This window comes from Bos mutus, chromosome 11, assembly GCF_027580195.1.
Source record: "Bos mutus isolate GX-2022 chromosome 11, NWIPB_WYAK_1.1, whole genome shotgun sequence".
Taxonomy (NCBI): domain Eukaryota; kingdom Metazoa; phylum Chordata; class Mammalia; order Artiodactyla; family Bovidae; genus Bos; species Bos mutus.
This window is the reverse complement of record NC_091627.1, coordinates 81,535,681-81,557,274: the sequence shown is the minus strand read 5'-3', so window position 1 is coordinate 81,557,274 and position 21,594 is coordinate 81,535,681. Positions and strand designations below refer to the sequence as shown.

General features: G+C 39.5%; 1 protein-coding gene across 7 annotated transcripts in view; it reads left to right on the top strand.

Annotated features, from left to right (window-relative positions):
- Positions 1-21,594, top strand: part of MTA3 (metastasis associated 1 family member 3) — a 213,477-nt gene that overhangs the window by 95,857 nt on the left and 96,026 nt on the right. For all 7 annotated transcript variants that reach the window (XR_011466095.1, XM_070379671.1, XM_070379669.1 and 4 more), the window contains exon 4: positions 4,140-4,266. Coding sequence is in view for 6 of the 7 variants with exons in the window: in XM_070379671.1 (XP_070235772.1) it covers positions 4,140-4,266 (127 nt within the window). In the remaining variant the exon portion in view is untranslated. The remainder of the gene's footprint in view (positions 1-4,139; positions 4,267-21,594) is intronic.

The following is a 21,594-nucleotide window of genomic DNA, read 5'->3' as shown; positions in this document are numbered from 1 at the left end:
AGATGCTGTTTTGGTGATTTCTATGTTTGCTTAGGTTGAACTTAAGAAATTTTATTCCTTTTCACCCAATATCAAGAGATTGTACAAGAAAATAAGATTTGCTGTTGTTACCATTATTTGTAGAGCTTGCTGCTATTTTAGCCCTATAGGGTATACATTAGAATTCGGTTAGCTGTGTTTTGTGGAACAACAATTTATCAAGTCCTAATTAGGTGAAGAGTATAATTTCGTATGTGATATTTGCTGGTGCTAATAGTGCCAGTGCAGCGATAACTTCATTGATCTCCACTGGTGAAATGTTATTATACTTGCAAGTAAATGGCTCTTTTAGTGTTGCATTTCTATTTAAGTAGTTAATTATAAAGAACATTCAAAGAATTTTAAATCACATTATTCAGTTTTTGAGCTCAGTGGATCTTTTTCTAAATCAGTTTTTAATTTTTGCAAGTTCATTTTCAATTTAGAGTTTTAAACGTTTGAGGGTAGAAAACATTTGATACTTAGTCTAGTCCTTGCCCTCATACCATTTAAAAGAACAACAGCTAGAGGGTCACATACGATAAAATTTCTTGCGGTCCTGGGTCCTTATGTAAGGAATTTGTAAGAAAAGGTTGTGAGGAGCAGAAATATGTTGCTGTTAGTGTGTGTTTTGCCAGTCAGTGTCCAAAAATTAAAGCCTCTGAGGCCACACCTTGGGCTTTACTTCCTGTGAGAGAAGCCAGCCCCGCTTCCTTGACTCTGAGTTCTCAGTAGATACACAGTCTATACTGTTCCCATAGATACACAGTCTGGTCTGGTCCAGGGAAGGCTGCAGAGCATCTGAACCTCTGCAGGTATGGATCCCAACAAACTGGAAGATTCTTAAAGAGACGGGAATACCAGACCATCTTACCTGCCTCCTGCGAAACCGGTATGCAGGTCAAGAAACAACAGTTAGAACCAGGCATGAAATAACGGAGTGGTTCCAAACTTCAGCACCCCAGGCTGCATCACCATCTCCCAGAGTTTGCTCAAACTCATGTCACCATCCATAGTGATTATGGAACCCAAGAAAATACAGTCTGTCGCTGTTTCATTGTTTCCACATCTATTTGCCGTGAAGTGATGGGACTGGATGCCATCATCTTTGTTTTTTGAATGTTGAGTTTTAAGCCAACTTTTTCACTCTCCTCTTTCACTTTCTCAAGAGGCGCTTCAGTTCCTCTTCGCTTTCTGCCATAAGGATGGTGTCATCTGTATATCTGAGGTTATTGATATTTCTCCCAGTAATCTTAATCCAGCTTGTGCTTCATTCATCCCAGCATTTCTCATGATGTAATCTACATAGAAGTTCAATAAGCAGGGTGACAATATATAGCCTTGACGTATTCCTTTCCCAGTTTGGAACCAGTCCATTGTTCCATGTCCGGTTCTAACTGTTGATTCTTGACCTGCATACAGGTTTTGTAGGAGACAGGTAAGGTGGTCTGGTATTCCCGTCTCTTTAGGAATTTTCCACAGTTTATTGCGATCCAGACAGTCAAAGACTTTAGAGTAATCGATGAAGAGAAGTAGATGTTTTTCCTGGGATTCTCTTGCTTTTTCTATGATCCAATGGATGTCTGTATTCCTAACACTAGACATCAGAAATGAAAAAAAATGGTAAAGAAGTTCATATTTATTTATGGGTATAATAATACATGCATTGATGATGAAGCAGCAGCAGTATGATTCCTTATAGTAGCTTCCTGTGATTGTGACTGCTTCACAGGAACCTAGCCTGTACTTAGGGCAAGTACGCTATTGGAAACATTGTTGCATTAAAAAAAAAAATCACTTACCTGTGATAATATGCTTATGAATAGTTTTTCCAAATACAGGAGAGAGGCATAAGTGTTAGTCACTCAGTCGTATCTGACTCTTTGTAGCCACAAGGCTCCTCTGTCCATAGGCAAGAATATTGGAGTGGGTAGTCATTCCCTTCTCCAGGGAATCTTCTCGACCCAGGGATCAAACCTGGTTCTTCTGCATTGCAGGCAGATTCTTTACAGTCTGAGCCACCAGGGAGGCCCCTGCTGCTGCTGCTAAGTCAAGTCAGTCATGTCCGACTCTGTGCGACCCCATAGACGTCAGCCCACCGGGCTCCGCCGTCCCTGGGATTCTCCAGGCAAGAGCACTGAAGTGGGTTGCCATTTCCTTCTCCAATGCATGAAAGTGAAAAATGAAAGTGAAGTCAGTCAGTCGTGTCCGACTCTTAGCGACCCCATGGACTGTAGCCTACCAGGCTCCTCCGTCCATGGGATTTTCCAGGCAAGAGTACTGGAGTGGGGTGCCATTTCCTTCTCCGAGTGTAGCATAATGAATGGTAATGTAATTCTTTGAAAGGAATGTTGTAAAATGCTAAGAAAACTAACATAGTATTAATTTTTATTAAATATCACTCACCTCATGTCTGTGTAAGGTTAGGCTAGTATCTGCATGTTTTATGAATTGATGACTGCTTTTATTAATTTTCTTGATTGATTGATTTACTTTAATTAATTGTTTATTTTTGGCTAGTTCTTTGTTTCTATGCGAGGGCTTTCTCTAGGTGCAGCAAGTGGGGACCACTCTGTAGCTGCGGTGCCAGGGCTTCCCTGCCCTCGCGGGGCTTCTCTTGTGGAGCACAGGTTCTAGGGCCTGTGGGCTTCCTGGTTGCAGAGCGTGGGCTCTGTAGTTGTGACACTTGGGCTTAATTACCCTGTGGCGTGTGAGATTTTCTTGGAGCAAGTGAACCTGTGTTTCCTGCATTGGCAGGCGGATTCTTTACCGCTGAGCCACCAGGGAAGTCCTTACCTGATATTTCTAAGCTACAGGGTTCATCTGTAAATATTTTCAATTGTTGCAAACCTCCAGAAAATTTCCAGTATATTGTATTTAAGTCTAGATAAAAGTGGACCCGTTAAGTTCAAGCTCATGTTGTTCAAAGGTGAACTTGGTTCAGTGAATGCAAGTTTGACCTTACTCTGCTTTCAGAGTTGACAGTTGACCGTGTAGTTCTAGGTTGACTGTCATGTCTCCTCTTGGATGGCGTTGCTCTGTCATCTTAGCATGCGGTATTGCTGTTCATCTGTGATTCCAACGCAGCTTCTGGTTTCTTTGGTGTGCTTATACTTCGTTCCTGTAAATGGTGGTAGTCTTCTCATGGCATTACTTAAAAAAAAAGTTAAGTATGCTGGTAATTCAATCAGGACACTCATTCTTACTGGACACTTAGTAAGGGGAAATTTTCTTGAATCATTTCTTTGGTAAGTCTTTCCTTCTCCCCCTTCTCCCCTCCCTGCACCACTCCCCCTCCACACACACACAAAAGACATAAGAGAGTCTGTTTTCTTTATTGTTTCTTTCTGGAACTTTTATTAGTTGGATGTTGGACCACATGAATTCTTCTTTAATTTTTTAATTGGTTTTCAGTTGTCTTAATTTTGGGGAGATTTCATTAGTGTTGTCTTCTAATTCTTCTATTAGTTTTTTTTTTATTTGTGTTATCAAATTTGAAATGTGTTAACACTATTTGTTTTCTGATTATACTATTTTTAAATGGAGTATTCTGGGATTCAGTTATTGTATTATAGACAGACTTTTGATGCTTTTCTCCTGCTTTTTTGATCTCACCCCACTTTTCCCTTCTCACAATACTTGGTAGCTTCAAGGATTGAGTCAGTACATGCTGTGTGCTACACTTCTCCATAGCATCCCTTTCTGTACACACATAGATTGTCACTTCCTCCTCGTGACTGTGTGTAGTTTATGTTTTTTAACATCTCCTTTCCATCTTCTAAAACTGTTATTGTTGAGAATCTTCCATTGTTGCTTCATTTTTTATTGTCATTGAAATGTTGGTATATTTTCATTGCTATTTTGGTGTGATTTCTTGGGGGAAGAAAGATACATAAGATATATGCATTGTTTCATCTGCCATCTTAAAATTAGAGTTCTTCCTTTGAGGCCTAGGTAACTAAATGTTATGGTTGTAATTCATATTGCAAGTTAAATGTGTAAGTTTAAAATCAAATTAATTTGAACAAAATATTGAATTAAAGCCTGATTCAGTCTATCTTAATAACCAAAATAGATAATACAGTTTGTAATAATGCCTTTTTTGAATTTTATTTGTGTAGAAGAAATTGAGGAAGAATCTGAAACAACAGTTGAGGCTGACTTGACCGATAAACAGAAACATCAGTTGAAACATAGGGAACTCTTTTTGTCGCGCCAATACGAATCTCTGCCCGCAACACATATCAGGTAAGAACTGTTTAGAAGTTGGTCTGATGTTTTGAGTAATACTATGACAACTGAAAGAAACAAAACTAAAACAACCTTTGGGAAGCATTTTCCAAACTCAACAATCTTGCTCAAATCAGTTCACTAAGGGCTTCATTATGTAGTCTTATCTTGAAAATTTATAGTTTATATTAGCATTTTAAAGCCCCGCACATGTTATGCAGTCAGGTAACCATGTTGGCTTTTTAATCTGGACTTTTCCAATCATTTAAGTTATCTATTAGCATCTTGCAGAACAGTGTCCAGCAGACACCATTTTGGGAAATGCTGGTCTTCTCCAGATTCCTAGAAAAAAATATAGTTATTAGGGTCCAAGAACTAGAATCCAAGATCTGGTTCCCAGACAAGTGTCTCTTGACTTTGTAGGATACAGGACCTTTTATTTATTTATTTTGGAGGGCCTCTGGGATGAAAACTTTCTATTCTTTACTGCTCACTCACTTGCATCTGCTCTGGGCATTGATGGAATGAAAAGTGAAATTCAGTCCCTGGTTTGTATTTGGGGAGAATGGTGGTTGGTCTTTTCATCTGCTGGTGGTAAGATTTAGGCATAGATGAAGGTCTTTTTAAGTGTTGTCTGCAGTAGGTGCATCTTAGAGGTATAACAGAATGTTTGAACTCAGAAAACAGGCAGTTACTGACTCTCAGTGTCGGAAAGCTTCAGAAGGAGTTGGCATTTACTCAGCCTTTGAGAGATTAGGGGGCATCTTTCAGGTAAAAGGAAACAGGTGAGCATGGGTGTGGGCAGGGAGCAGCTTGTGCCCAGGGCGGTGGGTGTAGGGGGATGCGGTGTTTTTGTCCCCTTGTGTTAAAGAAGTTCTTCAACTTTTGTTCACAATCTTTATTCTTTTATTCAGCCCTTCACTAGTTATGCTTGTCTTTAAAGCTGTTTATATATGGAAATAAAACGTAATAACTTTATTTAAAAAAATTGTCCCTTCCTCTTTAGTCCTGAATGTCGATATTGTATCTAAGTGTCTTCTTCGGGCTCAAACACGTTTGGAGAATTCCTGAAACTCTGGTTTGGTCTTCACAACACTCCATAATTCCCCTGACCTTTGTTTATCTTGTACTTCTCTTTTCAGAAATGGACGCAGAGATCTTCTAAGACAGGAAATGTATGACTAGATACATACTAGATGAAAAGATAGTAGAATCTCTTTTTTCCAAATCTTTTCAGAGAGCTTGATCCTCCTCAATAGTTAACATCATATATAATTTCTTTTTTTTCAGTTTTTTTAGGGAGCACTGTGCTTAGATTGGTGAGAGTTAGTATTAATATGTTCTGTGTGACTTAGGGTCCTTTGTTAGAAAAGATAATCAGGCCAGATAATGTGGGAACAGTCATTTAACCTAAAAATAGGGGTATTTCAAAAAATAGGAAAGTAAGTTACTTTTTGCTGAAAGAGATGAAACATGAATACATATTTTACAATTTTCTTAAAGATACAGGTAACTAATAAATGCTGAAGAGCCATATGCATTTATCATTTAATTGGAAGAAGCTAGAATATAAAGATTCATTTTAAGCTCAAGAAGTTATGTGGCCAGTCATAAGACTTGCCAGAATGAGAATCTGACAAATGGTTTTAAAAATGTATCCAAAACACACAAGTATATTTTTAATTTACCCTCCTGATAGCTTGGAATCTGTTTATAAGAAATGTTGGTTTCCTTTAACAGATTGCTTGGAATGGAAAAACTAGTGAAGTATTTTTCATCTTTCACAAAGACTGAGAGAGTATATTACAGTGGAATTATCAAGACATCCCTTTGTTGAACATGGAAATTACATAGACTACACGATCATTCAGTCATGTTGAACACATTTTCTGAATATATTCTCAGTTAGGGAGCTCACTAACTGCTTGATTAAAAAATAACAAGGTCCCCAGCTTGTAAACTTAAGGAATTTACCCTGTGCCATTCTTTTGAATTATGAAGAAGAGATATAGACATTTGAGGCATTTGTTTTTGGATTTTTTTTGTTCTCAGAGTTGAGAGGTTGTAGTGTTTTCTCACCTTTGGCTCTCATTTTCAAACAGCTGAATGAAATTAGGGGCAGTCTCTGGCCAGAGCACGACACCGTGCTAACCAGCCCTCATGTTGATGTAGAGCAAGTGCACTTTGGAGTGGTCTTGACATTTTGCTAATATTGAAGTCATACCCTATCTGTTGTGCTGTAACAGGAGAAAATTACTGAAGTCCCATTGTTCTTTGGCAGCAAAGAGGGGTAATTTGATGAATACTGGCTTTTTATTCTCAGAGACAGTATCGAGTGCCCAGAATCTCCTTGGTGCTGTGTGGAACAGAGGAGAAAACCTGACTGAGGCATTCCTAAGGTCTTTTGTAGTTTTTGTGATCTATAACATTAACCAGATGCTACAGACTTCCAAAGTGGCCGGAAGAGACGACTTTTCAGGACTTCTTTTCATTTCAATGAAAGAGAATGAATAGGACCAGGACAGTTCTGGGTGGAGTTAGCGATTCACCTTTTGATTGTGAGATAGGTGGGGTTTGAACATGAGAATTCCTTTGGAACATTATTTGGGGAGTGAAGGCGAGAGACAGTGTGCTTCCTGCATAGTGCCTTAGGTCACTAATAATAGATTGTATGCTGCATGGGTTATATAAAGCACTGTAAAATGTATTTTTATGCTAGCTAGACCCATCATAGTGTGTGTGTGTGGGGTGTGTGTGTGTGTAAAATACTGTGTTCAGTTATATACAGTCCATGTTTATTGAACTTGGCTTTTAAAAATTGTAATATTTATTGAGCCTTTATGATAAGTGTTATTCCATTTGCTTTACATGTATTTTATTTGATCTTCATGATGAGTTTGTAATGTGCGTATCAGAGATAGAAAGCTACATTTTAGTAGCTTGTTGGGTAGATAGGCTCTTTAATTTCCTATTTCTTTTTTCACATAATGTTTTTTGTTTACTCAAGTTGAATGGTCAGAATTGCATTAAAAACTGAGTGAAGCATATAAACTATACTGTTATACAGTGTTAGAGATATAAATAGTGACTGGGAACTAGCGACTTGATTGAGTGCCTAAGTTGGTGGATGTGTCTTGCATTTGGTCCAGTGTCACTTTTTCCTTACCTTGAAAGCACAAAGCTTATTTTTTTTAAAAGCTAATTACAGCATTGTATATGTAGTGATTAATACCACTTCTCTGCCTCTAGGGTAGCCAGTTAGTCATATTTAATTAGCACTAATCCTTTCCTGCTTGCCAACCTTGGGATCTGGGTCACAGCCTTTGAAGTCATGCTTCATTGTGTCTTAAAAGGATTTTGTTAGGTACCTGTTGATTATTGGCTCCACCGTGTCCTGTCATAAGGACTTTTGGACTGGATGATTTCTCCAAGTCTTGTTATGAGCAGTGAGTAGTGATAGAGCAACCATTATATCTGTGTCGTTAGACCTGGCCCTTGCTCAGAGCATCACTGGTGAGGATCCTGCCTTCCTCATTGCTTAACCTTGACAAAATCCAGAGAAATTCTTACAGAACCTAAATTTAGTGTCAGTAGTAGGTCTTCAGGGCTTCCCTGGTGGCTCAGTTGTTAAAGAATCTGCCTGCAATGAGGGAGACCTGAGTTTGATCCCTGGGTTGGGAAGATCCCCAGGAGGAGGGCATGGCAACCCACTCCAGAATTCTTGCCTGGAGAACAGGCTAGGGGCTGAGATCCATGGGGTCCCAAAGAAGAGTCAGACACAGACACGACTTGGTGACTAAGCACGGGACAGCGCAGTAGGTCTTAAAGATAGAGATGCACATAGTGTCAAGCTGTCTCTTAATGACAGGGTGCTTCAGAGAAAACCTTACATTCTTTTTCCTCTTAAACAATTTTTAGCTTGGGATTCCAGAATGTGATTATGGTTATCTCCATCCTCACCATCATTGCGCCATAGAAGACTGGCTACAGCCACAGTTTATAATGAAGTTTTCTTGGTTCAAGCAATGCTATGTTGCTTCTGCATTCTCACCTCCAAAATAAGGAGCTTTCTTAACTCAGTTAAAAAAGTATGTTAAGCAGCTGTTAAAAATCTTGAGTTTTATGTGTAATGTGTCTAGGTTCTTCACATCAGACATCATCTTGGAGTGTAAGACTCTAGAAACTCATTATCTCTTTTCTTTCTCCTGCTTGCTGTGGAACATAGTACCCAGTAGTCAGTCAGACTTTGAAGTTTTCATAGTTTTCATTTAATTTTATTTTTGTCCTTTAAGTAAATAAAAATCATCAACAGAATAATCTTCTCTCAAGTACTCCTAACCTTAAATGAAGTTTTAGGTTGTGTGCCTTTCTCTGTTTGTGAAAATTAAAGATTGATGTATGGAATCCCAGGTTGCTCAGGACTCTGAGGGAAAGTGAGATATTCAGAGTGAACATCGAGCTTTTATATGCAGGGCTAGGCTGAGCATAGGAAGTCTATTCTGTATACATATTATTCGTCACCAAACAAAATGAATTTACAAGCCATATATAGCAACCATGAGAAAGGGGGAAATGGAAGAATTTCTAGCCAATAAGAGGTATTTGGGGGGTGGGATACTGAAGTTCTTGTCTTAACACCCAGTGTTGATGAGGACAGGGAAACAGATAACTCTTAGATATTCAACTGTTAGTATAGTCCAAGAAATAAAATTTTAATGTGTGAATATCCTTTGACCGAGCAATTCCACTTTTTGATTTTATCTAACAGAGGCTCTTAGGAAAGGGTGTAGAAATATATATACTGATACGTTTATTGAAGAATTGTTGTGTGTACTGAATTTTAAAGATATTTGTTGCAAATAAATGAGATATTCATTCCTAAGTATGAGTCTGCATCATAAACGTAAATAGGAACTTGGTATTTGATAGATTTCAGGATTATTTTACTATCAGAAAATGCAAGCAACTGTCATATTTATGCTTTTCTGTATTTCTACCTTTTTTGAAGTGAGAACATTTTAGGCATATAATGGAAGAAGTAGTACTTAAAAATTTGTCTGTTAGATAGGGAAAATGCCAGTTTTGTGTTCATTTTAACTCCATGCCCTGCCTGACAATCTGGCTGGTTTTAATGAAGACAGAATAGGCAGGAATCTACTAAAAACTAAAATCTTCTTTATCCCCCCTTCCGCAGTAGTAGTAAAGTGGTAACATTGGCTACTGTTATATTAGCTACATTTGATAGCTGACCTATAGATTTAGGGGTACATTTTCCAAATATTTTTTTGCAAAATGCTGTTTCCTTCGACAATTATCGTGTCAATTCACATTCCCATCACAGTACATTATGAATATGCCCGTTTTGCTGTTTCTTGAAAAATACTGCATATTAAAATTGAATATTACTACATATTAAAATTGTAAAATAAACTTTTATTGTTTATTTTATGATAATGGAAGAATTATAATTTACTGTTGAAATAGGGGATAACAACATGAAAAAAGATGCAGACACCAACCCCTGTAATCTCTCCACCCAGCGCACTGACATTTTGGTGTGTCTCCAGTGTGTTTTTCTTTTCTTATCTTGTGTGCGTTCTTTGGGCTTGGACTGTGCATTGTTGGGAGTTTACTGTATGGCAGAGGAGCTACACTCCCCAAGTGCAGCTTCTTCCCTTGTTAAGTGGTGTTTATTCTTCAGTGCTGCTATTGTCATCTTTGCTCTTTCTAGGTTGGTTTGTTTTTAAATATGTGAGAAATATGGTTGGAAAATGAATGATGGAACAGTAGGAGGAGAGGGGGAGGACAGTTAAATAAAGGCTGGAAAAATTCCATTCTTGAGACATTAACAGACATGCCTGATAGGTTTGATATAGCTGAAGTAGTGGAATGAGAGTAACAATACTTTGGGCAACTGCCTGTCTGTCCAGTGGTTAGGAGTTGGTGCTTTCACTGCTTTAAGTGTGCCTTGCGCCACCCCCCCACCCCCCGCAAAAAAAAGAATACTTTGTCATTCAGAAAGACTGATGCTCATTCAGAAACCAGTCCAAGTGTTACTGTCTTGGACTGGGCAAAGATTTCTCAGGATCATGAAGATATTCTGTTTTCTTGAAGCAGCTCTGTTTTATGTATATGGTGTGAATAGAGGTCAGTTAAAAGCTAAGTTTAAAAAGATACGATTTATAATATCATCAAGCAATATCAAACACCTAGGAATAAATTATAAGAAGGATGTCTTTAAAAGAAAAAGAAAAGGAAAAGATGTATAAAAACTCCACATAGAAACTATGGAGTATTGCTAAAGGAATTAAAGACTTAGTAAAGTAAATGTGTAACAATATGTCTGTTTTTCCCAAGTTGATCTAAAGATTCAATGTAATTCCAAAGAAAAACTTAGCAGGGTCCTGTGTGTGTGTGTGTGTGTGTAAATTAAGAAGCTGAGTCCAAAATCTGTGGTAATGGAAAGGACCAAGAATATTTCAGAGCATGGTTCGTATTCTTCTGGGTGTCCCCCCATACACATTCAGGAGGGGCCTTGGGAGATCAAAACTGTTTTCATATCAACAATAAGATGTTACTTACCTTTTCCCTGCATTGATTTTGCCAAAACAAAATGATGTGCAAAAGCAATGGTGGGTTAACTGCTGGCACCAAGCCAACTGGAATCAAGTCATTGTCACCAAACTGGACTGTAGTTATCACTGTACTGTATGTAATGCCTTTTAAAAAAAAAATTGAAGAAAAATGTACACAACATATTAAATATTGTATAGTATACAGGGCACATTAAGAGGTCACACATCTTTTTAGTGTTCCATGTACTGAAAGGAGAAGTATGCATGAATCACTTTTGCTGTATATGCAAGCGTGATGGTTATTTTGAGAAAAAAACTCATGGTCTTGTTTGAAATATGAGCTGAACTATTAAATAGCCACCTTTGTCATGGAACACCATGTTTGCCTGAAAAAGCCACTGAGAGATGGACTATGTTTTTTTTTAAGACATGACCATTTGATGGATGTTTTTTGTAAATGAAGTAAACTAGTCACTCATGTGAAAACATAGTTGTCTGTTAAGCCAGACATTGAAGAGATTTGTACAACTGTAAAATAATGCCACTGTTCTCATTAATTTTGGAGGGGAAAATATAGTAATTAATAGCAAATATTTGCTAATGTGTAATATTTATTTTATTTTAAATTAGTTGATGTTAAATATTAAATTTTAATATCTATCTAAGGTAAATATTGATAGATATCACCCACAAAGAAAGAAGTTCTTTGAGGTCCTCAATAATTTTTAGAAATATGAAGAGATCTTGAGATCTAAAAGTTTGAGAATCATGATAAAGTTAGTCTTTAAGAATAAAAATTTTAGAGGCTTATATCATTTGATATTAAGACACTTGTATAGCTACAGTCGGAGAAGGCAATGGCGACCCACTCCAGTACTTTTGCTTGGAAAATCCCATGGATGGAGGAGCCTGGTGGGCTGAGGTCCATGTGGTGGCGAGGAGTCAGACACGACTGAGCGACTTCACTTTCACTCTTCACTTTCATGCATTGGAGAAGGAAATGGCAACCCACTCCAGTGTTCTTGCCTGGAGAATCCCAGGGATGGGGGAGCCTGGTAGGCTGCCGTCTATGGGGTCGCACAGAGGTGGACACAACTGGAGCGACTCAGCAGCAGCAGCATAGCTACAGTAATTAATGTAGGATAGTATGGGTAAGTGGATTGTGAAATAAACCAGTGGGGTAGAATAGAAAAGCCAGAACAGACTTGCATATGTAGCACAAGTTGATAATTTGATGAAAGCTCCATTGCAATGTGGGCTTCCCTGGTGGCTCAGGGGTAAAGAATCCACCTGCAGTGCAGGAAACCCAGGTTCGATGCCTGAGTTGGGAAGATGCTTTGGAGAAGGGAATGGCTACCCAATCCAGTATTCTTTACTGGAGAATTCCCATGGACAGAGGAACCTGGCAGGCTACAGTCAGTCCATGGGACAGTGAAGATTCAGACACGACTGAGTGACTGCCACACATACACACCTGGAGTTCCATTAATCACAATTCGTATGGAGTAGTGATATTCTAATTATACTGTTACTTCTTCATATACTAGTTGGAAGGCTTCTGTGCTTTTAGTTATGACTCTTAGTTTTAGTTTTATGTTTTAGTGTATAACAACAGCTGCTGCCGCTGCTGCTAAGTCCCTTCAGTCGTGTCTGACTCTGTGCGACCCCATAGACGTCAGCCCACCAGGCTCCACTGTCCCTGGGATTCTCCAGGCAAGAACACTGGAGTGGGTTGCCATTTCCTTCTCCAATGCATGAAAGTGAAGAGTGAAAGTGAAGTTGCTCAGTCGTGTCGGACCCTCAGCAACCCCATGGACTGCAGCCCACCAGGCTCCTCCGTCCATGGGATTTTCCAGGCATGAGTACTGGAGTGGGGTGCCATTGCCTTCTCTGGTATAACAACAGCAGAGGCTATCAACTTTTATCAGACTCAGTCTCTGTTTTACGTATTTCTTTAAACTTCGTATGCTATTGTGGAATGAAATTCATAGATTAGTACTACATATGTGGTACATAATTTGGCTTGGAATTGAATTTTGGTTTGGAGATGACTAACCCCATTGTCCTCAAATATCTATTGTCATTGAAAGTAGTTTATATCGCATAGGTTCTCCACACTCTGCATATTACCCAAATTTCCCTTCATTTAAAGCTTAAAATTCTCTTACCCATTGTATTCTGCAGTTTCAGTGATGACCTTGGTGGTGAGGTGGTTGTGGTGGTTTAGTCGCTAAGTCGTGTCCGACTGTTGCAACCCTATGGAACCTGCCAGGCTCCTTTGTCAATGGGATTCTCCAGGCAAGAATACTGGAGTGGGTTGCCAATTCCTTCTCCAGGGGATCTTCCCAACCTAGGAATCGAACCCAGGTCTCCTGCAACACATGCAGATTCCTTACCAATTGAGCTATGAGGGAATCCCTGGTGGTGAGGTAGATGATTTAAGTTGGAAGACAACTGGCTTTATAGCTGAGCTTTTTTTCCCTAATATTTTATATATATTTTTCTCTTTGCCAGTGGTTTTGGCCTTTTTAAAAATTTAGTACAGCCTTTGTATTATTACTATTTTTTTTCTTGAGATAACAATGGCATCTAACATTATGTAAGTTTCCTATGTACAATATTCTGTTTCTACTTCACTATGCACTAATGCGCTTACCACTGAAATTTAATTTCTGTTACCATACAGTTGATTCCCTTTACCCATTTCAGCCTCCCCGGGCCCCTTTCCCTCCGGTAACCACTCTTCTTTTCTCTGTATCTATGTGTTTGGTTTGTTCCTTTATTTTGTTTTTTGTTCATCTGTTTGATTCCACATATGAGTGAAATCTTACAGTATATGTCTTTCTCTAATGTATTTCACTTTCACAATACCTTCAAAATCCATCCATGTTGTTGCAAATAGCAAGATTTCATCTTTTTTTATGGCTGATTGGTCTTCCCACGTAGCTCAATTGGTAAAGAATCTGCCTGCAATACTAGACACCTGGGTTCTATTCCTGGGTCAGGAAGATCCCCTGGAGAGGAAAATGGCAGCCCACTCCAGTATTCTTGCCTGGAGAACCCCATGGATAGAGGAGGCTGGAGAGCCACAGTCCATAGGGTCTCAACAGTTGGACACGAGTTAGCACTATCTTTCTTTCTTATGGCTGATTAATATTCTGTTGCATATATATCATACATTTTAATCCATTCATTTGGTGATGAGCACTTAAGGTGTTTCCATGATTTGGCTATTATAAATAATCCTGCAATGAACAAGGAGTGGGGAATACACATATTTTCAAATTAGTGTTTTTATAATCTGTGGATGAATTCCCAGAAGTGGAATAGCTTGATAACATGGTAATTCTATTGTTAATCTTTGACGAATCAACATACTATTGGGTTGGCCCAAAAGTTCTTTCAGGTTTTTCCATAGCATCTTATGGATAAGTGAACTTTTTTGCCAACCCAAAATGGTAAAGACTCTGCCTGCAATGCAGGAGATCTGGGTTTGATCCCTGGGTCTGGAAGATCCCCTGAAGAAGGGAATGGCTACCCACTCCAGTATTTCTGCCTGAAATTCCATGGACAGAGGAGCCTGGCAGGCTATAGTCAGCCCATGGGGGTTGCAAAGAGTTGAATGTGACTGAGCAATTAACAGTTAATATTTTCCATAGTGGCTGCACAAAATCCCATGAACAGTGCATGCTGCTGCTGCTGCTAAGTCGCTTTAGTCGTGTCCGACTCTGTGCAACCCCATAGACGGCAGCCCATCAGGCTCCACTGTCCCTGGGATTCTCCAGGCAAGAACACTGGAGTGGGTTGCCATTTCCTTCTCCATGAGGGTTCCCTTTTTTCCACATTCTTGTCAACACTTGTTATTTTTTGCCTTTTTGATAATAGCAGTTCTAGCTCTAGCATGTGTGAGGTGATACCTCATTGTGGTTTTGATTTGTGTTTGCCTAGTAATTAGTGATGTTGAATATCTTTGCATGTGCCTGTTGACCATCTTTATGTCTTCTTTTGAGATTCATCTCCTCTGCCTGGTGTTTAATCAAATTGTTAAGTTTTTTTTTGTTTAATTGTTTTTACATTAGACCTCCTAGATTGATTGTCTCCTGTTTTTGTTTTGTTGTTTTGTTTTTTTATTTTTTAAAAAACTTGCTTATTTGTTTTTTGTTTTGAGCCAAATCTTTGAATTTTATCTTCTATCTGGTGATGTTTTAATTTTGGAAACATTTTTAAATTTTTCAACCTTTTGTCTTCTGCATGTTCCTTTTCATTACATCCTATTTTTGTTTTATGAATGTACTATCCTCACAAATGTTTTTAAACATTCTGATTGTATCTTCAAATTTCTCCTTGTTGTGTAAGTCACCTCTGTTTCCTCTAGTTTCAGGTTTTTTTAAAAAGTTTTTTGTATTTATCTTTTGTTCTGTAATCTTTTTGCAAATATTAGGTGATTCATAGCTGTCTATACTTACATAAAACTAAGGGAATAGCGAGGCTAAACAGGAGCCACATTTATATGGACAGGCTGCTGGTAGACTTCTTTCTGTTAGGCTGTATAATGGGCTTTTCCAGGTTCTGTTCTTAAGACTGGAATTTTCCTTTCTGGTCTCTCTTTCTCTTTGTAAAAGCCCACAGTATTTCCTGGCAGTCTTGATGCTGAAAACTTGGCCTCTGTGTACTGGTGCCAAGTTGAATCTTGGAGACAGAGTTTTGGGTAAGATAGAAAAGAATAGCCTTATTGTTTTGCTAGGCAAAGTGGGGACACAGGGGACTCCTGCCTTCAAAAACTGTGTGTCCCATCCTGGAAGGATCTGACGAGGGGTTTCATGGCAGTGGTTCAAGGACTTCCCTGATGGCTCAGAGGGTAAAGTGTCTGTCTGCAATGCAGGAGACCTGGGTTTGATTCCTGGATTGGGAAGATCCCCTGGAGAAGGAAGTGGCAACCCACTCCAGTACTCTTGCCTGGAAAATCCCATGGACGGAGGAGCCTGGTAGGCTGCAGTCCATGGGGTCACAAAGAGTTGGACACGACTGAGTGACAGGACCCGACCAAGGATGGGATTGCTGACAAGTTTAGGATGTGGAGCAGGGCCTACATTCCTTTAATCTGGTTTCAGATAGTCTCTTGATGAGCTGCTCTGATTCCAGATAGTCTCTTGATGAGCTGCTCTGATTCCAGATAGTCTCTTGATGAGCTGCTCTGATTCCTTTAATCTGGTCTCAGATGGTCTGGGGCTTCCCAGGTGGTAAAGAACCTGCCTGCCTGTGCAGGAGACACAGTTTCTATCCCTGGGTTGGAAAGATCCCCTGGAGGAGGGCCAGTGTCGCAAAGAGCTGCATGTGACTGAAGCAACCTAGCAGGCAGATGGTCTACTCTGGAATGAAGAATGCTGGCATTTTCCATTTTGGGGGTTTTAGTTGTGTAAAGAGCTCAAAAGTGATTTGTTACCTATATCCTTTGAGGTGGAACCAGGACCCTGCCCCAAGACTGTGCTATTGTTTCTTGACTGTGCCTCCCTTGTCTGTGTATACCCTTCCTTCACTGATTAGCAACTGTTTGAATCTGCCCTTTGGAACTCAGGGAAGGTCAAGGAGGCTGGAGTCTGTTCCTTCAAACAAGCAACAGGGGACTCAGGGGCTTCTGTTCCCAGGAGCTCTGCAGAGTCCCGCTTTGTTCACTGTCCAGTCCAGGTACTAACTAGGTTCAACCCTGTGTAGCTTCTGAGATCAGATGAGATTGGATGTGTTTTGGGTGATCCTTTCCTAGATAATGGAGAAGGAAATGGCAACCCACTCCAGTACTCTTGCCTGGAACATTCCATGGACTGAGAAGCCTGGTAGGCTACAGTCCATGGGGTCGCAGAGTCGGACAGGACTGAGCAACTTCGCTTCGCTTCCTAGATAAGACTGGAATTTCTTTAGGGCTCTGCTGGGTAGATCCGTTTCGTTTTCCCTAGCATCAGGTCACTGTGCCTGTTTTGGACCTTGTCTCAATTGTTGTTTGTTCTGATTGTATTAAGTAAAATAGACCAATGCTATGTTTAATAGTAATAATGTTAAGTGGGCATTTGTGCCTTATTATGATCTTAGTGAAAATATCTCTAGTGTTTTCCTATTAAAGTGCTCATCCTGGGCTTTGGTTTGCTGTGCTCAGTCTGTCTTACCTGTCTATCTTCAAGAATTTTTTGACATCTTTCATGTGCTCATGACCTTCTTATTGTACTGATTTTAGGTTCTTTTGTTTCTAATGCTCTTGCTATTGTTTTAAAGGCATCTGAGAAAAAAGGAGATAAACCCCTGGGCTTTGCCTGTCATTTATTCATTATTATTGTGAGACTCCAAGTAAAAATACTTTGCAGTATTGGAATTTATCTCCTTGTATGTCTTTGTGAAACTAGTTATGAAATTGTTTTGGAAATGTTTTGTGACTCTGAGTTATTCAACATTAAAAAAAATGTTTTCATCCATTTTAAGAGGTGTAATCTGAAAATCTTTTGGTTCATGCTTTACCTTGAGTAGTTAATTTTTGAAGGTAGACTTTTTCTCTAGGTGGTCATACATATCAGAAACTAATGAACAGAAAACAGTTAGCTATATGAAGAATCTATTTAGAAATAAAATCATATGGGGACTTCCCTGGTGGTCCAGTGGTTCTCCTACAGAGGGTGTAAGTTTGATCCCTGATCGGAAAACTCAGATCCGTCATGTGGCGTGGCCAAAAGACAAAAACAAAAGAAAAAAAAAATGTTCCGAAGACTGTAAAACTATAGTTAGTAGTGTTACCAAACAAAATTTGTGTACCCAAAATAGTGGGGTCAAATAAAGGTTCCAGTTTGGAGCAGTGAAAGGTTTATTGTAGGGCCAAGGAAGGATAATGAGCGTGGCTCATGCTCAAAAACCCAGAACTTCCCAGTGGATTGTGGGGAGTTTTATAGCAAAATTTGGGGTGAGGGCTGCAGGGCATACAGTGGTTTTCTTCCGAGTGGTTGATGGTGAGATACCAGTGTTGGGGTCCTTTCATGGACTGGAACCTGGTGGTCCAGAGTCGATGATAAGAAAGTGAAAGAGAGAGCTGGAGGGAGGGGGAGAGAGAGAAAGAAAGAAAGAAAGACACAGGGACCCAAGCTCTGATGGAGCAAAGGTGCTTTATTAGCAGAAATGCAGGTGTATATATCTTTCGTAAGATGATTACTCAGCTATTACACAGGATGAAACTTTATCAATAGCCACAATATGGATAGTCTAATACATACAAGGTCGCTGACGCTGAAAAGAGTCACTGAAGGGAGTTACAGAAAGGAATCCAAGCAGATACTGTTTCTCATGATCTCAGTCCTGAGTGCAGCTCTACTCTTTCCTGGAATAGGAACTGATAAGAAACAGAAAATCCTTGAGAAACAGCACGTAGGAGTCCTCCTGTTAAACATTCCCTGACACCAGAGCAGTGCTCCAAGAATCTTGCACTCAGCCTAAAGTTGCCGTCCTCCACATGGATGTGGGGGACCTTGGTTCCTACAAAAGAACTCAAAAATACTCAAAAATATTATTCTATGTATTCCTTGAGGTGGAATCTGGATCCAGGGTTGCACTGTTGTTTCTTGACTGCTCCTCTTCTGATTCTGCATTTCCTCCCTTCCCTGATTAGCTACTATGTGGATGTGTCCTTTAGGATTCAGGGAACCTCAGGGAAACTGAGCCATGCTTGGTTTCAGTAGATGGAGGTTGATGGAAATAGATTGCCATGGTGAATTTATGAATTACTGAGATTGGGCATAGTTACCCAATTTGGATTAATGCTTGGACTAACCTACGATCCAAAAGCAGTGAATTTGTTGTCAGGATTAAGGAAAACTGATTTGGCCCCTCATTTATAAACTTGAACATTTTGAGGGGAAGGGATACATAATGTATATAGTTCAGAAATAAAAATGTGGGGTAAATAATAAAATGTTCCTCTTCTATACAGTCCCCAGCTCATAAATGTTCCTAGAATCTTATGTTTATTTCTAGAAACAATGTGTATAGAAGCAATGAGGTGTGTGTGTTAGTGTCTTTAAGTAAATAGTGAAATAAATTATGACATTGTTATGTTGTGCTTGTCAAGTCATAAAGATGTGTCTCATTCAGTCCAATAGCTGTTTTATATTTCTAATTTATTCTTGTTGTTCAGTTGCTCAGCTGTGTCCTATTCTTTGCAACCCTATGGACTGCAGCATGCCAGGCTTCCCGGTCCTTCACCATCTCTGGGAGCTTGCTCAAATTCGTGGCCGTTGAGTTGGCCATCCAACCATCTTGTCTTCTGTTGTCCCCTTCTCCTCCTGCCTTCAGTATTTCCCAGCATCAGGGTTTTTTCTAATGAGTCAACTCTTCACATCAGATGGCCAAAGTATTGGAGCTTCAGCATCAGTCCTTCTAATGAATATTCAGGATTGATTTCCTTTAGGATTGACTGGCAGTCCAAGGGCCTCTCAAGAGTCTTCTCCAACACATTTCAAAAGCATCAATTCTTCAGCACTCAGCTTTCTTTATGGTCCAAATCTTACATCCATACATGACTACTAGAAAAACCATAGCCTTGACTACACGGACCTTTGTTGGCAAAGTAATGTCTCTGCTTTTTAATATGCTGATTAGGTTGGTTGTAGCTTTTCTTCCAGGGAGCAAGTGTCTTTTAATAACATTGCTGCAGTCACCATCTGCAGTGATTTTGGAGCCCAAGAAAATAAAGTCTGTCACTATTTCCATTGTTTCCCCATCTGTTTGCCATGAAGTGATGGGACCGGATGCCATGATCTTAGTTTTTTGAATATTGACTTTCAAGCCAGCTTTTGCACTCTCATCTTTCACTTTCTTCAAGAGGCTCTTTAGCCTCTTTGCTTTCTCATAAGGGTTGGTGTCATCTGCGTATCTACAGTTATTGATATTTCTCCTGGCAATCTTGATACCTGCTTATGCTTCATTTTAGTTCAGTTTAGTCACTCAGTAGTGTCCGACTCTTTGTGACCCCATGGACTACAGCACACCAGGCTTCCCTGTCCATCACTAACTCCTGGAGCTTACTCAAACTTATGTTCATTGAGTTGGTGATGCCATCCAACCCTCTCATCCTCTGTAGGCCCCTTCTCCTCCCGCCTTCAAACTTTCCCAGCATCCGGGTCTTTTCTAGGGAGTCAGTTCTTCCCATCAGGTGGCCAAAGTTTTGGAGCTTTAGCTTCAGCATCAGTCCTTCCAATGAATACTCAGGACTGATTTCCTTTAGGATTGACTGGTTGAATCTCCTTCATCTAGCCTAGTATTTCTCATGATGTACTGTGCATATAAGTTAAATAAGTAGGGTGACGTAAAGAATAAGCAGGGTGATAAAGCTGACCGCCAAAGAATTGATGCTTTTGAATTGTGGTGTTGGAGAAGACTCTTGAGAGTCCTTTGGACTGCAAGGAGATACAACCAGTCAATCCTAAAGGAAATAAGTTGGTGATGGACAGGGAAGCTTGTGCAGTCTATGGGGTTACAAAGATTCAGACACTACTGAGTGACTGAACTGAAGCAGAGTAGCAATATGTAGCCTTGACGTACTCCTTTCCCAATTTGGAGCCTGTCTGTTGTTCCATGTCCAGTTCTAACTGTTGCTTCTTGACCTGCATACAGGTTTCGCAGGAGACGATTAAAGTGGTCTGGTGTTCCCATTTCTTTTAAGAATTTTCCACAGTTTGTTGTGATCCACACAGTTAAAGGCTTTGGCGTAGTCAGTAAAGCAGAAGTAGATGTTTCTCTGGAACTCTCTTGCTTCTTCTGTGATCCAGTGGATTTTGGCAATTTGATCTCTGGTTCCTCTGCCTTTTCTAAATCCAGCTTGGACATCTGGACGTTCTCGGTTGACATACTGTTGAAGCCTGACTTGGGGAATTTTGCGCATTACTTTGCTAGCATGTGAGATGAATCCAGTTGTGTGGTAGTTTGAACATTCTTTGGCATTTCCTTTCTTTGGGATTGGAATGAAAGCTGAACTTTTCCAGTCCTGTGGCCCTTGCTGAATTTTTGAAATTTTCTGGCATATTGAGTACAATACTTTAACAGCATCATCTTTTAGAACCTGAAATAGCTCAGCTGGAATTCCATCACCTCCACTAACTTTGTTCATCATGATGCTTCCTAAGGCCCACCTGACTTTGGACTCCAGGATGTCTGGCTCTAGTCCAGTGATCGCACCATTGTGGTTATCAGGGTCATGAAGATCTTTTTTGTATAGTTCTTCTGTGTATTCTTGCCACCTTTTTTTTAAACATCTTCTTTTCTGTTAGGTCCATACCGTTTCTGTCCTTTACTGTGCCCATTGCTGAGTTTTCCATATTTGTTGGCATATTGAATGTGTAGCACTTTCATGGCATCTTTTAGAACTTGCAATAGCTCAGCTGGAATTCCATCACGTTTACTCACTTTGTTCGTAATCCAATAATTGATGGATACTTGCTTCATTTTAGTCTTTTACTGTTACAAATAGTACTGCAAAGAGCAAATCTGTGCGTAGGTCATTTCACATGTTGAATTATGAGGTTGTGTACAAATTAAATTGCAAAGTAAAACAGTAGAAAAATGTCTTAATTATGTTTTTTGTATTTGTATTTCTTTCTTCATGTTTCTATATTGGTCAAAGCAGGGGAATTGAACTGAAAGGATTTGTAATTTGTGAATTTATGATGTCTCTATTGAGACCTTTTTAAAATCTTCAGAGAAAACAAATTTTTACAGACTTGTGTCTATTGATAATTAAGTAGTA